Source organism: Vicugna pacos, chromosome 16 (genome assembly GCF_048564905.1).
Source record: "Vicugna pacos chromosome 16, VicPac4, whole genome shotgun sequence".
NCBI lineage: Eukaryota > Metazoa > Chordata > Mammalia > Artiodactyla > Camelidae > Vicugna > Vicugna pacos.
This window is the reverse complement of record NC_133002.1, coordinates 38061041-38075121: the sequence shown is the minus strand read 5'-3', so window position 1 is coordinate 38075121 and position 14081 is coordinate 38061041. Positions and strand designations below refer to the sequence as shown.

The 14081-nt window shown below is 56.7% G+C and overlaps 1 protein-coding gene across 2 annotated transcripts in view; it reads left to right on the top strand.

Moving 5' to 3' along the window:
* The first annotated feature begins 863 nt into the window (after positions 1-863).
* TMEM132E (transmembrane protein 132E) overlaps positions 864-14081 on the top strand; it is a 52245-nt gene continuing 39027 nt past the window's right edge. The window contains exons 1-2 of one of the 2 annotated variants that reach the window (XM_072938942.1): positions 864-883; positions 1077-2505. In XM_072938942.1, the coding sequence (XP_072795043.1) occupies positions 2439-2505 (67 nt within the window). In that variant the 5' untranslated portion in view covers positions 864-883; positions 1077-2438. Of the gene's footprint in view, positions 884-908; positions 2506-14081 lie in introns of those variants that run through there. The other variant, XM_015245863.3, reaches the window with a different exon arrangement.

The window sequence follows — 14081 nt, the reverse complement described above, 5'->3', positions numbered from 1 at the left end:
CAGAATAGAGTGGGATTGAGACCTGAACCTTGGGGTTTGGGGCATGATACCCAACGATGCTGTAAAATCATTGCTGTTGATTCAATGCCTGGCTGACGGTTGACAGTTGACTTGTCTGGTCTGATCTAGGTTGCGCTCTAATGGAAGGGGCCTGAAGGTGGGAAAGAATGCCACCCCAGCCACCCCTCCCCCTCATCAGCAGGTACCTGGGTGAGTATGCAAGAGGGCAGTTCCCCACCCCCATCCCATGGCTCTTTAAAGGTTTGCAAAACAACTTGTAGGTAGGCACGTCCCTTGCTCTCCGCGCCCCTCCACCCCTAGCAGCGGACAGGTTTTCCTGGAGCTGCGCCCACGACCCAGCCCCAGACGACGCTGAGCGGGCCCGAGGGGGGCAGGGCGCGGCAGCGCTGCTGATCCCCACCAAGGGTTCCGTGGAGCCCCACGTAGACTCTGAGGGTGGCGATAGGGTACCCTCTACCCACGCCTCTGGCCGAGCGGCTGTAAAACACCTCCGGCGCCCGGTAGGGCGCGTGCATCTTTTGAAAAGCGACATCGGTAGCTGCGGTGGCGTCTACCCCGGGGAAATGCAGCCGCTGCAGCCGGCCGGCCCCACTCGGGCCCCAGCACTAGCCCGCACTGGGGAGGAAAAATAAAACAGGGGCGAGCGGAATCGCGAGATCGGCCCTTGCCCAAGTCTCATTAAGGAGCCGCGCGCGCCCCTAGGCTGGGAATGCGGAATGGACACGTGGGCAGGGGAGGGGAAGCTGGGGAGGGGGGTTTTCTCCGTGGCGCGCAAGTCGTGGGCCGCGCGCTCCGGGACCACGTGACCGCGGGGAATCTGGGAGGGGAGGGAAAGGGAACGAGCGCGCCAGCTACTGCCGGGGTGGGCGCTGAATCTCGGACGGGGGAGGAGGGCGGGCGAACGCGAGTGTGTGTCTCTCTCTCTCGAATCATTTACGGCGGAGCAGCCGGCGCGATCGCCGAGGCGGCGGCGGCGGCGGCGGCGGCTGCTTCGTGCAACTGTGGCTCCCCCCACCTCCTCTTCCCTTTTGCTCTTTGATTCTTCTTCTCCCCAGATACTCGTCCATGGGGAGTCGGCCCCCCTGCCGGCACCTCCACACGGCTCGGCCCCGTAGGCGCCAGCTGCCTCCTCCCTGGCCGCGGGCTGCGCGGGCGCCCGGTGCCCCGGACCCTGGCGTGGCGCCCGGGTCTCGCCACCCGCAGCCCGGGCTGGCGCGGCGCTCCGCTCACCTAAACTGACTCCAAGAGAGAGCGGATGCCCAGCTGCACCGAGACATTGGGCGTCCGGGGGCAGGGCAGGGGCGGCAGCGAGAAGGAGACGTCGGAGACTCTGAACCCCAGAAAAGTTCAAGGTTTGTGCAGGTCCCCCCGGGGAAGGCGAGGAGGGAAGCGGAGAAGCGCGCCCCTCTGCTGAGACAGCGAGACCTGGGAGGAGAGCGGGGCGGCCCGGGGCTGCCGCGGGCTGGCCAAGCCCCTCTCTATCCTATTACGCTCACGCCTGGGAGGCTGGAGTCGGCCCCCGGGGCAGGAAGGGCTGGGGTCAGACGCATTTAGCTGGCTTTCCCGCTCCCTCGCTTCTCCAGACCCCATCTCCATGGGGCAGCCCGTTCCGGCCGCGCCGCCGTCGCCCCAGCCGCAAAGCCACTGCTGGGGCAGGCGGCGCTGAGCCTGCCTGTGTGGAGTCCAGGCCCTGGTCGAGATTGGAGAGAGCGCGCCGGAGCCGAGCAGCGAGTTCGGCGAGGGGACACACTGCTGACCGCCAGCGTCGGGCATTCTGACCGGGCGTTGCCTAGGGTGGTGGTGACCCGCGTCACCGGTCTCAACACTGCACGGAAACTTTTCCTTCTCGAGATGGATTAAAGTTGCCTGATATTCCTCTTTCTTTGCGAAAGACATCATTCATTTGCACCTAACCTGGGATTTTTATGCTGGAGCTGCTGCAGAGAGCTTGGAGGAAGGAAGTCGCACTATCCATGTGGGGTTACCACCAAAACCGAAGAAACTGGGGCTTGCGTTGGAAATCTATACCCTCGAGCGAGTTCGGATTTGAGCTGGGCCACGGGGCTGGGGGAATCGACACTTCGCTCTAGGCAGCTCGCGAGGCGCCACCCGGCCCCGGGACCGCACGTGCGGCTCCCCACTCGCCGCACAGATCCTGCAGGGGGCACCAGCCGGGGGAGGTGGAGGCTCCTCCCGCCTGGAGCTGCGCCCCCACCAGTTCCGAGGGTGTAGCCGGCGGCGCCTGGGACGCCCCCTCCCCTCAAAGTGTCCTCGAATTGCACTCCCTGGCCCCCAGAGCCTCAGCAGAGACAGCCGGGCTCCAGGGCCACTCTAAGTTGGATGTGACCAAGCCCAGCCTGGGGCCAAGTCGTCGTCGACTGTTGTCCCCTCGGCCCCCTCCCACTCCCGCCTCGGCCATGGCCCCAGGGATGTCGGGCCGCGGCGGCGCCGCCCTGCTCTGCCTCTCCGCGCTGCTCGCCCACGGTAAGTGTCGCGGCGCCGACTCGGGAGTGAAGATGCAGCGGGCGCCGCTGGAGCTGGCAGAGAGGAGACTGGAGAAAGCGCACCCCCATCCCATGGACTCGCAGCCGCCGCTCCCAGCTTGGCATCTCGGGCAGCAGTTCTACTTACCCCCAACCCCCAAGCGCTTTGGTGGGAGCGGAGGCTGCGAGCCCCGCCCTGGGGACCAAATCCGGACCCGGAAAAGGGCGGGGGGTGTCACTCCAACCCTCTACTGGTTAGAAAAAAGGGTCTAAACCCCGGAGTCTGGGGGCGTGTCCGCCCACGGTAATCTAAAGGGACCCGAGGGATCTGCTGGATCGCGTCCTGGCCGCCCCTCTTTCCACTCCCAACCCGGCAGCCGGCGGGACTGGGGGCTGCTGGGGTCCGCGGGGATCATGTCTTCCCCCGCCCCTGGCGCGCAGGCCGACGCGGGGCCGTGCTGCCCGCTGCCTCGCTTCCTGCGGCGGTCCTGGAGAAGGGAAGTGGACTGACAGGGGCCCGGGGAGCCGCGGCGACTCGCCTGCCCGCCGTCCTGTGAGCTGCATCTAAATGGCCGGCTTAGCCGAGCCGGAGGGCGGGGGTCTGAGCATCGGGTGCAGGCCGGGGCGGCGGGCGGCGGGCAGAGGGAGCCGGCTCCGCGCTCTCGCGTTCTGCAATCTGTTGCGTCTGCTCCCCAGGCTCGCCCCGGGCTCCGCGGTAAAGGGGATGAGAGAGGGAGGGGCCGTTGGCGCGCTTTGGCAGTGGGACAGCAGGGATACGGGTAGGGGACCGAGGGTCTCGGACCAGCCCCCCAGAGCGGGAAGTCAGATCCGACGGAAGGAGGCTGCAGCGGGCCTTCCGCAAGCTGGAGACGCTCCAGGAGGCGAGGGGCTGACGGAACCCGAGAGGGAGAGAGCTGGGGGGGGGGGGGAGGATGGAGAAGAGAGGTTAGCTACCCACTCCCAACAGGAAACCAGCAGACCTGCAAGAGGCGGGGGACTTGGTTGTCCCACGCTGAAGGGTGAGCCTGGACAGGCTGGAGACGGGCTTAGATGGAGGGGACAGTGGGCGCTCGGCGTTGGTGAAGGATCCTTCGATGTGTGGTGCTTAGCTTTTGCCCACATCTGCCCGGTCCCTAGGAGCCTGCCCAGGCCGGTCGTGAGCGCGCCCAAGGTCTAACCAGCTCTCCTGACCAAGACGCGTTCTCAAGGTTGAAAGAATAAGAAAAGGAATCGGGAATCTAGAGTTCTGAGGCTAGGAGCGGTTGGGGAACTGGCTGACCTCTGTCTATGGGTAGATTGGCTTTTCTCCGCCGGGAGGAGAGGGGGCGATGGGAGGTATTTTTGCATTTATTTCACCAGGCACAGCCAACCTCAGTTCTTTATCAGAAGAATGGGCAGGGGAAGTGAAGCTGGGAACCAGAAATCTCAGGCTCCCTGTGCAAGACAGAGGGTGGGGAGGAGATGGGGAGGTTGCCTCTGGATGTCTGCGCACAGGAGCTGCCAGGGCCGTGCTTGTGACCTGGACCTGGTGAACAGGGAGTTTGAGGGCACAGCAGGAGGGAAAATCCAGTTCAAGTCTGGGTCTAGGCGTGGTTCTGCCCCCAACCCCACCCTCCTGCATCTTGCTGTCTTGAGTTCCCTTCCAAAAACCCAGCCATGACCTCACCTCTGTGCAGCTCAGATTGTCTTACTAGGTTTCCACTGCCCACCTTCCTGACCCCTCAGCCTGGGATTAAGGGTCCTTTCCCCCTTCCCTCTGCCAGAATCCTGTCTGCTTCCTAAACCCCAGCTGGAGTAGGGCCGTGTTATCTGGGCATTGCTTCTCTTGGAGTATTAGAAATCTGCCTTCTAGGTATCAGTGCCTGCTCTGCAGCCTGTCAGTCCTGGAGTGGCGGAGGCAGGTGGTGTAGGCTTCTTCTCTGTCCCCCACCCAGCCAGCGCTTAGCGCAGTGCCTGGTACACCCAGGGCCCAGGATAGGCTGGCGATTAGAAAGAAGCTGTTTGAGGAGGAGGTAGGGCAGGGGTCCCCCACTGGGCAGGCATTTCCCCCTCCTGATTATCTGTCTCCCTCTCCAAGTTTCTTCCCTGAATTCCCATCCCATTTCTCAGTCTCCGCATTCTTAGGGAAAGGTTTCAGCAGATGCTTAATGTTTGGGGACCCCCCCCATGGATAAGGCCAAAATCACAGAAGTTTCTCCCCCCTAAAACCCCATCTCCCCTGAGCCTTCCTCCTTCTGGAATACCTTAACACCCACCCACCCACCGAAACCATCCCTCAGTCAAGGAAAAGATACATGGATTTAGTCTCACTTCAGCTAAGCTTTGCTTGGGATTTCTGGGCTCTTTGAAGATGCTGGGGTGGGGGTGCATTTGCGGTTTTCCATGCCTGGCAGGCTCCTAAGGCCCCAGGGATCTGACCACACAGCCAGACCAGGAGCCAAATAGCCTGGGTTTCTGATTCTGGCGCCATTGAGCAGGGTGACCTTGGGCTGCCTCCCTCATGTTCCCCATCTTCCCCAAGCACTGTGGCCTCTGGCCCATCCCTCCCCTTCTCACTTTCTGCCAGGACTGCTGGGCAGATACCCTGTGAGAATGGAGCCCCGCTACCTTTCAGGGCCCAGCTCAGCCTCTGGGGTGGCAACCCCTGTGCTGCTCCCAGTCTCAGGGCTTCTGCCAGAGAGCATCTGAGAAGGCCACTTTCCTGCATCTGGTCTCTGGGGAGGCTTTCTGCTCCATTCTAAGTTCAGATAGGAGTTTAGCAAGGCAGGGTGATGGTTTAACCTATTAGAGAACTGATTATGTCAGCCTCCTACTCTGTAACCTTCACTAGCTCCCCACTGCTTGTAGAATCAAGGATACACTCTTTGCCCCACCCCACCCTCTGACATCCCAGGCCCTTTATGATCAATATCATCACTTCTGTGGTACTGCACTCTCTCCATCCTCTCCATGCATGCGATGATCATCTTCCTGCCTTTCTCCTTTTGCACCCACCAACCTCCCCACCTGGAATACCCTGCCTCCAGAAATCCTTACTTTGTCTTCAAAGTCCAACTGAAACATCTCCTCCTCCAGGGACTCTGCCTGGATTACCCCATGGCTTCTCATCAGCAGCCTCCAACCCCCAGCAGAAGTAACTGATCTCTTTCTGGCGCTGCCGTGGCCCTTCGTGCTGCCTTCCCGGCTCTCCTCAGGGGCTGCAGGGTGTGTGCATGAAGGGTATGTGTGGGCATATTTATATGTGCACCCCCCCACCGATCCCCACATATTTGCATTTAGGGCAGGAGTCATGTCTTCTACATTTTTTGCTCCACCTCCCAGAGCTTGACGCATAGTAGGTGCTCAGAAGAAATGAATAGGGTGGGAAGACAACTCTATTGGGGGACCTCCCAGTGTCAATTGAAAAAGGAGCTCCGGGTGTAGAGGAGAAGAGGAGAGGGGGAGGAGACAGACAGAGGCACCAGGAAGAGAGCAAGGGGGTGGGCAGGGCCGGGCCACACCCTCTGAGCAGTACATATAGGGTACACGTGTCTAGGGTAACATGTTACAACACAGCTCCGTAGGATGTGAATGTAATGTAGTGATGCTCTGAATACGTGATCTCAAGTGCATGTGTCCCCACCTTTGTGGTCACCAGCCTGGCTTCTCTTCTGGGTTGTATCCATACGTACTCTCCCCACCCCACTGATTAGCCAAGCTCTGGCCTCCTTTGGAGAGGCAGAGGGAAGCCGCAGGAGGACAGGGTTGGCATTGGCCTTGGGAGGCTCCCTGGATGCTAGGAGTGAGGAATGATGCTCCACCCCCCTCTCCCTCCCTCCCCACACACACCCATCTTCCTGGCCACTCGGAGCCCTACGCCACAACACAGTCTTGTTAATGTTTAAGACCAGTAGGTGGGGATGTGTTATAAACTTGGTACAGAAAATGAGCTTTATTGGAATGCATCCTGAGGATAGCTCAGTGCTTGGCTGCAGGAGGTGAGGCCACTTCGGAATGTGAGGGCAGGACCGGGGCATCTCCTAGTCCCTCAGTGAGGGCCTGTCTGAAACTAATAGACCCCAGGCCTGGGATTGGTAAGTGAGTGCTTGAGAAGCTGGAGAATTTGAGACCTGGAGAGGCACCAACTCCAACCTGGGACAGAGGGGACTGACTGGGAGAGGGGTCTGTCTTTGTTGCCCTGCCCACAATGATGTCCATTCACAACTTAGAAATGGAAAGAGATCACAGACCCTCCAAATCCAACCTTTGCATGGTTGTAGAAACGGACACTCAGAGAGGGAAGGGGGCCGGCCAAGGTCATCCCGCCAGCTCATTCTGGCAGCAGGACTAGCACCAGAGCCCAGAGTGGTTTCCTAGATTGGCAGTCTGCTCCCGGCCCCTTCACAAAATTCCATCACCTCTGTCATCCCCTCTGTCTGCAGCTTTGGCTTCGTACAAAGATAAACTTCTGGCCTCAAGCTCGCCTCCTGTCCTAAGCAGTCAAGATAATCAGTCCCCAGTAGTGTTAATAAACCTTGCACTACAAGGGCACGTGGAGGGGTTCCAAACCTGCTCCTCAGTTCCTTATCATGGGCTTGGGATCCAGCTGGGGAGGTGAGGAAAAGACCCAGATTCAGAAAGTCAGGGCAGTTAGAAATCAGAGTCCCCAGGACACAGCAGATTGGGGTTCAAATCCTGAGTTTGTCACCAATTTGCTGCACAGCCACAAGAAAGTCACCTCCCTCTCCAAGTCTTGTTTTTCTCCTCTGCCAAGTGAGAGGGGGTGATGCCTGCCAAGCCCCCTTCCAACTCACTTGTTCTGCCACGGAGAAGCCTCTGTTTACCTCCCTGTCTCTCCGCCCCGCACCCGTGCCTCCTTCCGCGGAGGCCTGCAGCAGATGCTAACAAGTGGATATGATTTTTCTTCCCCTTTCCATCCCCAGGGTCTTCCTTACTTCTTCCTTGCCAGTGCTTAGAACAGAATTTTAATAAGAGATTAATGAACCAGTTTGTGGAGTTTTTTTTGGGGGGGTGGCAAGTAAATTTCTTTTTCTATTTTCCTGCTCTCTCTTTTTAAATGAAAAGTGGGCCTCCTTATCATCCATTCAGCTGGCGGTGCCATCCTCCAGCAGTCCCCAAGGTTGGCGCAGTGTATCAGGGACCGCCAACACTCTGCCAGCTACCGCATCAGTCTCTGGAGGACTGCTGGGCTGCCAGGGGGTGGGAGGCACCGAGACCTGGGAGGACGGTGCAGGGAACGGAGAGAGGACAAACTCCTCTTGGGAGGCAGGCTGAGGATCCAGGAGTCATTATCTCCCCTCCACCCCCTTCCCAAATCCCCCCTCCCGCCCCTCTGCCCCAGGCCCCGCTGGCAGGCAGGCAACCCAGCAGGATGAACTGGAAAATGGAAGCAATTACCTGGATTATTCAATGCTTGTTGCACAAATGAATGATTGCAAGAATAATAATTCAGTGCAAAAAAAAAAGATAGAAAAGGTAATTGGAGAAAAGTCCTTTTTATCTAAATTATCTAGATAATTATCTGCCTTTGGAAAGTTCTGCTTTTTATCAAACTTGAATTCTTCCTGCTACATTCTCACCCACATCTTTTTGGCCCGGGAAGGTTGGACAACTGGTTACTCTCTTCTCTTGAATGACTTTCTGTTCAGTTCAAACTGAAGGCGGCAGGCAGGCAGGCAGACTGTGTGTGCTTGCCAGCGGAATTTCGCAGCTTCTTTCCGTTTCCTGGACCCATTTCTCGGGATCCTCAGAGCTGGGAGAGTGATGTGTCCAGGATCACCTGCTAAATGGATGACACTCAAAATGGTCCAGATTCTCAGACACATCCCCATCCTAGGATTCAGGTCCGGACAGCATCAGACCCTACAGGGCAGGCCCCTGACCCTGGGAGAGAAACAGGCCACCAGGACACCCGTAAGCCCAAATGTCTCCCCAGGGACATGGCCCCAGAGGTGGCCAAGCCTTAAAGAGAACTAGCCACAGTCCCACTGAATGACAACCTCTCTGCTTTTCTGAGGGAGAAAAAGGGAGGAAGGGAAAGGGTTCCTGCCCTAGAGGAGTGCCCACTGTGACAAAGGAGACAGTCTCGTCCTCAGAGAGGCCCCTATCTGACGAGGGAGGCACAGCCCCAGCCCTCTGAGGTGGCATTTGTCCTCTTGCGTGTTGAGGATGCAATGGTGAGAGACAAGATGACACCTCTGCCCAGAGGTTGTAGGATCCCACCTTGCAGGCCTTCCTGCTCCTTCCCCACAGCCTTCCAGGCTGTTGGGGAGCCTGGCTCTGGGCCAGAAGTGAGTGTATTTTTGGCAGCTTGGTTCAGATGATGCAGCAGACTTGTCACAGGGGCAGGCAGCGGAGAACGGTGTCGGTGGGAGCGAGCAGCTCAGTGCGCTCAAATGTGCACCCACATGGTCACCGGCACTCACTGATACACTTGAGAGTCCCAGCAATTCTTTGGAGTTTAGATCCATGAGCTCATTTGATTTTCCTAGCGGCTGCCAGGTGAAGACGGCAACTGTGATCCCATTTTACAGAGGGCAAAACTGAGGCAAGCCCATATACCTGAGCGAGACCCACCCATCCAACCCCACTGATCTTTCCAGTCTTGCCTTCTGCTTCCCTCCCTCTTGCCCTCTAAAATTTCTTCCAGTCCCTCGAATGAGTTACATTCTTTTCCATGTCAGAGCCTCTGTATCTGCTGTTCCCTCTGACCAGAACACTCTTACACCCCATCCCCTACTCATTCTTCAGGCCAGAGTGTCTCTTCACTTCCTCCTGGAAGCCCTCCCTGATTCTTTACCCACTATCCCCTGCCACTCATTTCTGATTCGCCCTATTGGTCAACTGCACCACCTGGCCTCTCCGCTGGCCATAAACTTGAATGGACCTGGAAAGCGTGTGACCTCTTCCCTCCCGCTGTATTCCCGGGGTCTACCAGGATGCCTGGAATAAAGCAGGCATTTAATGATGTGTCAGATGAGTTGATGAATGTACACTCGTGCACGTACATGTACACATAGACCCCTTCCCTGACACTCAGCAAGCATTCAGCTAGTGCCTCCTGTGGGCCAGGCAGTGTTCTGGGCACTTGGTCTTAATCTGTGAATGCAGTCTAAAGCCCTGCACTCATGGAGCCTTTATTTCTGTAGGGGAAGGGGGATGGCAGACAGTAAATAGCAAATACATACAACAAGTAAATTGTGTGATATGTTAGAAGGCAGCAGGTACTACGGGAAATAAGAAAAAGGTTAGGGTATGGGAATTAGGAAGTGTGTGTGTGTGTGTGTGTGTGTGTGTTGGGAGGGGCTGTGCAGTATTAAAATGAATGATCACTTAAGTGTTATAAAGTAGACCTGAAGGAGGTGAGGGAGCAAACTAAGCGAATATCTGAATATCACAGAGAGACCAGTCCGAGGGCAGGAGTGAGCTGGACCATTCAAGACAGCAAGGAAGCCAGAGAGGCTGGAGCAGTGCTGGATGGGGAGGGCGCAGGGAGGTGGGTAGGGAAGGGAGGCCCTTGTAAGAAGATGAACTGGTCCACTGAGTGAAACAGGGAGCCATAGCAGGGTTTGGAGCTGGAGTGACCTGAGCTGCTGGCAGCTGCAGGCTTGCAGAGCTCCAGACTTATGGGGATGGGGACCCCACCACGGTACCACAGAGGGGACCTCTGTCTGCTCTCTTTAGCCCCTTACTCCTCAATATCCTGGCTGTGGCTGTCTTTCCTGCCACTCCAAGACCACCCCATCCGAAGCAGGACCAGCATGTGCAGGGGGCAGACTGCTGCAGAGGCCACCCAAGGATTCGCAAGCCTGGCTTCCAGACCTGCCCAGACAAATTAGCTGTGTGGCTGCCCAGGTTTCTTCTGCGGCCTTGGGCCTCCTGTCTGTAAAATGGGGCTGTGGCACCAGCTGCTTCCGCAGCCTCTCTTGCTCAAACCCGCACCCTTGCCTCCGTGATGGAGGCCGGATGCCAGTGTCCTCATCTCTACTGGGGCATTTGGAATGCTAAGCAATCTTTGGTTTCTTTTGCAGATTCTGATTTTTTAACTAAGTATCGACCTTTACAAAAAAAAAACTGCCTTTGGCGGGGACGAGGGAGATCACAGGCACTTGTTTGGACAGTCTGAGCTGGGAGTAGGGAAGGGCAGGACGTCTGCAGACTTGTGTTCAAGGAATACAAAAGCCAGTCTGCTGGGATCTCTGAGAAGTGCCGCGGAGACTCAGGATTACCTGTTGCTTTGACCCCTCTGCCTGTCCCCGTTTTATGTCTGCAGGTGCTCAGTGGGTGGCGCCTCCTCCCACCACCAGCCCCCTGCCAACACCTGACCACCGCAGCCCACTCCTCTTAGCCAAAGAGGAGGCGACCTGCCCCAGGGTGACTGGCCTTTCCCCTGCCCAGTCTCTCCCGGGGAGAGACAGGCGCGTGGGGCCTTTGTCCAACAGGAAGGAACTCTTGGGTTGAAAATAGGAAAAATTGCCATTTTCTCAGCTGCCAACACAGCAGAGAAATGATCTCAATTTTCTGTGGCTGTTCTCGGCAGGAGAACAACCAGCCGCCAGCCGCCAGCCCTGTGCCTGAGAAGTCTGATATGCTGGGGAAGGGAGGCCGGAGCTGGGGAGGTGATGGGGTGAGAAGCGGGGTGGGGGTGGGGCTGGCGAAGCCAGAGGGCTTGGCTCCCCACTGCGGCAATGCAGCCCTCCTGCCTGGGCAGCCTTTCCCCACCCAGCACCCCCACCTCCTCCAACCACCCACCTGAGTCTAAGTCTGAACTCTCTAGTTACCTTAGCACCTACTATGTGCTCCACCCTATGCTGGGCACTAGGGATCGTTCCCTCGGAGCTGGCTGTAGACTCTGTTCTGTTCCGGCTTCATCCTCACCTCTTCCCTGCACTCTGCTCTAAAAGCCACACTGCCTAGCTTGGTCCATTCCCTTGTGATTTCTGGGCAAATTCCTTAACCACTAGGCCTGTCTCCTCATCTGCAAATGATTATAAAAATACCCAACTTGGTGGTTGTGATGATTCAGTGAGTCATTCTAAGTCAAATATTTAGAATAGTGCCTGGCACAGAGTACGTGTCTGAAAATGACAGTTCTCAATATTACTGTTATTAATATTATTAGCACATGCCAGGCACTGTGTTAAGTGTGAAAATGAAGAAAATACGGGGCTTGTACCATGAGGAGCTTCTAAGGCAGTGTCCTGGGGAGATGAGCCGGGTCTGCACAGATTGTGATAAAATGCAGTCACAGAGTGTTGTGAAGGGAGAAATTTCATAACTGCTAGAGAGATCAGGGGAGGCTTCATGGAAGAGGTGCCACTTCAGAAGGCCTTAACCAGTTTCAAGAATTCTAATCAGTCAGCATCCGCTGTGTGTCCGATACCCAAGGGATGACAGAACCTCAAGGAAAAGATGATCTCTGGCTTACCGGCTCTGAGCACAGCACGGGAGGAGCCACAGCTGCCCGTGAGGGAATAGCAGGCTGGGGTGGGTAAACACAGAGTTACCTGGATGATTTCTTAAGACTGCTCGGAACTTCGATCCTGTGCACCACGGAGAGCTGGGGAGCTGTTGAGTGTTGAGGAGTGAGGGAGTGGCTTGATGGAAGCAGGGATCAAGCAACAATAAGTTGGCAGAGAGCAACGTGAAGCCTGGAACAAAGCTGAAGATGTTCCAGTAGCTGATTTGGTAGTGAGGGCTCTGGGGTTAGGGGATGAGCATTAGAAGTCATCAGAGGTAGCACCACATGGCAGAGAGTCTACTTTGAGAACCAGGGAGATGGAGCTGATCCCTTTCGGTGGGGATGGGGATGTCTTTATTTGCTGGTCAGGAGTCCTGGAAGATGGCCCAGTGGGAGAACTGAGATAGACAGGGTCTCTCTTATGACTAGAGGCCCAGCCTTCCTCCTCATTCCTCACCCTGCAGCCAGGAGCTCAGGGATCAGATCCATCCAGGGTCACTGTCAGTGTTTGGGCTTCAGGAAAGTCTCAGAAGAAGCCAGTCATGTCAGACTGTAGTGGGTTTTGAGTCGATGGGTTGGTTTCCCAGCCCTTGCTGCAGTGTAGCTAGGTGACCCAGGAGCACTTGCCTGCCTTGTCTCCCTGAGCCTCAGCTTCCCCATCTGCAGAATGGGCACGGTAGCATCACCTCTCTCCGCTGGGCCTCTGTAACGATAAGATACCGGTGTGCATGGAGGTGCCCAGACCAGAAGCTGTGTGCCTGCCGGAGGGGCTCAGGAAACAGAGTCGGCGGGTTTGTTTCCCTCCTTTCTTGCCCGGAGCCAGGCCTCACTGCCAGGAAGCACGTTGAAGGCAGTGCCAAAGAGTTCCCGGAGAGCTGTTTTCTGGTGGTTGGGTTGTTTTGTTTTGTTTGGGGTCTTTTTTCTTTCTTTCTTTCTTTGTTTTTACCCTTAATGCCTCCTAGCAACAGCCTGCTTATTTTAAAAACAGCAGGGGCCAGCTGCTGGCCCCTCTCTCTCCCTCCCTGCCTCCCTCCTTCCCTCCCCAGGAAAGTAGCCTCAAGCATCACCCCTACTTCTGGGGCCTGTCCATCCCAGGGTGGAGGAGGCATTCCTGGGAACGCAGCTGGCCCCCTGCACACAATACCTGGGTGGTACCTGGCCCCGAGGCCACGGCTTCCCAATATTTGCATGTCCTCCCCAGCAACCCCCAAGGTGGGCATACAGGCTACCTGTACAGCACCAGGGCAGGCAGCCTGTGCCATTGCTAGAGATCAGGGCTAGGGATATAGGGAGTTTCTGACACGGAGCCCAGGCTTCCCCGAAACACTTGGCTCTGGTGCCTCCTGCAGCCTGAGAGCTCACAGAGACCCGGGTCCCAGAGCTGACTCCTCCCACGCTTCTGTCTCAGATTCCTCATCTGCAAACAGCAGGAAGAAAAGTGTACCCATCCTGCAGGGATGTTAGGGGCTGGGTAAGGAGAAGAGGCGGGGCTCAGTGCATGGTCTCTGTGACCATTTACAATTCAGCGTGAGCCCTTAGGAGTCCCTCAGATTTCCCCATCCATCCAGAGAGCCCGCCCTCGTCTCCCCAGCCTCCCACCACGCTCTTCCTCTGCCTCAGGTGTTCTGTCAGCCAACTGCTTGCCTTCAGACAAATCCTTTCTTCCTGCTGGAGTTTAGTTGCCCTGCCTATGAAATTAGGCGCCGTGCTGGATCGGTGCTGTCCAAGGGAAACGTACCATGAGCCACGTACACAATTTCAATTTTTCTACTTATCACGTGAGAAAAAGTGAAAAGAACCAGGTGGAATGAATTTTAGTAGTATATTTTAACCAAAATGTTCAAAAGATGATCATTTCAACACATAATCATGTAACAATTACTCATGAGATTTCTACATTCTTTTTTTTTGCTTTTGTGTTACATCTTTGAAACCCCCTGGGCATTTTACACAGCACCTGGTGGTACCAACCGGCCCCATTTTAATAACTCAATAGCAGCACGTGGCAAGTGGCCGCCATCCTGGACGGTGCAGGACTGGGTGCTCCCCAAGGGCCCTACCATATTCTCCCCTTGGAGGTATTTTTGGGCCCGAGTCAGTGCTCTGGGGACCCTCTG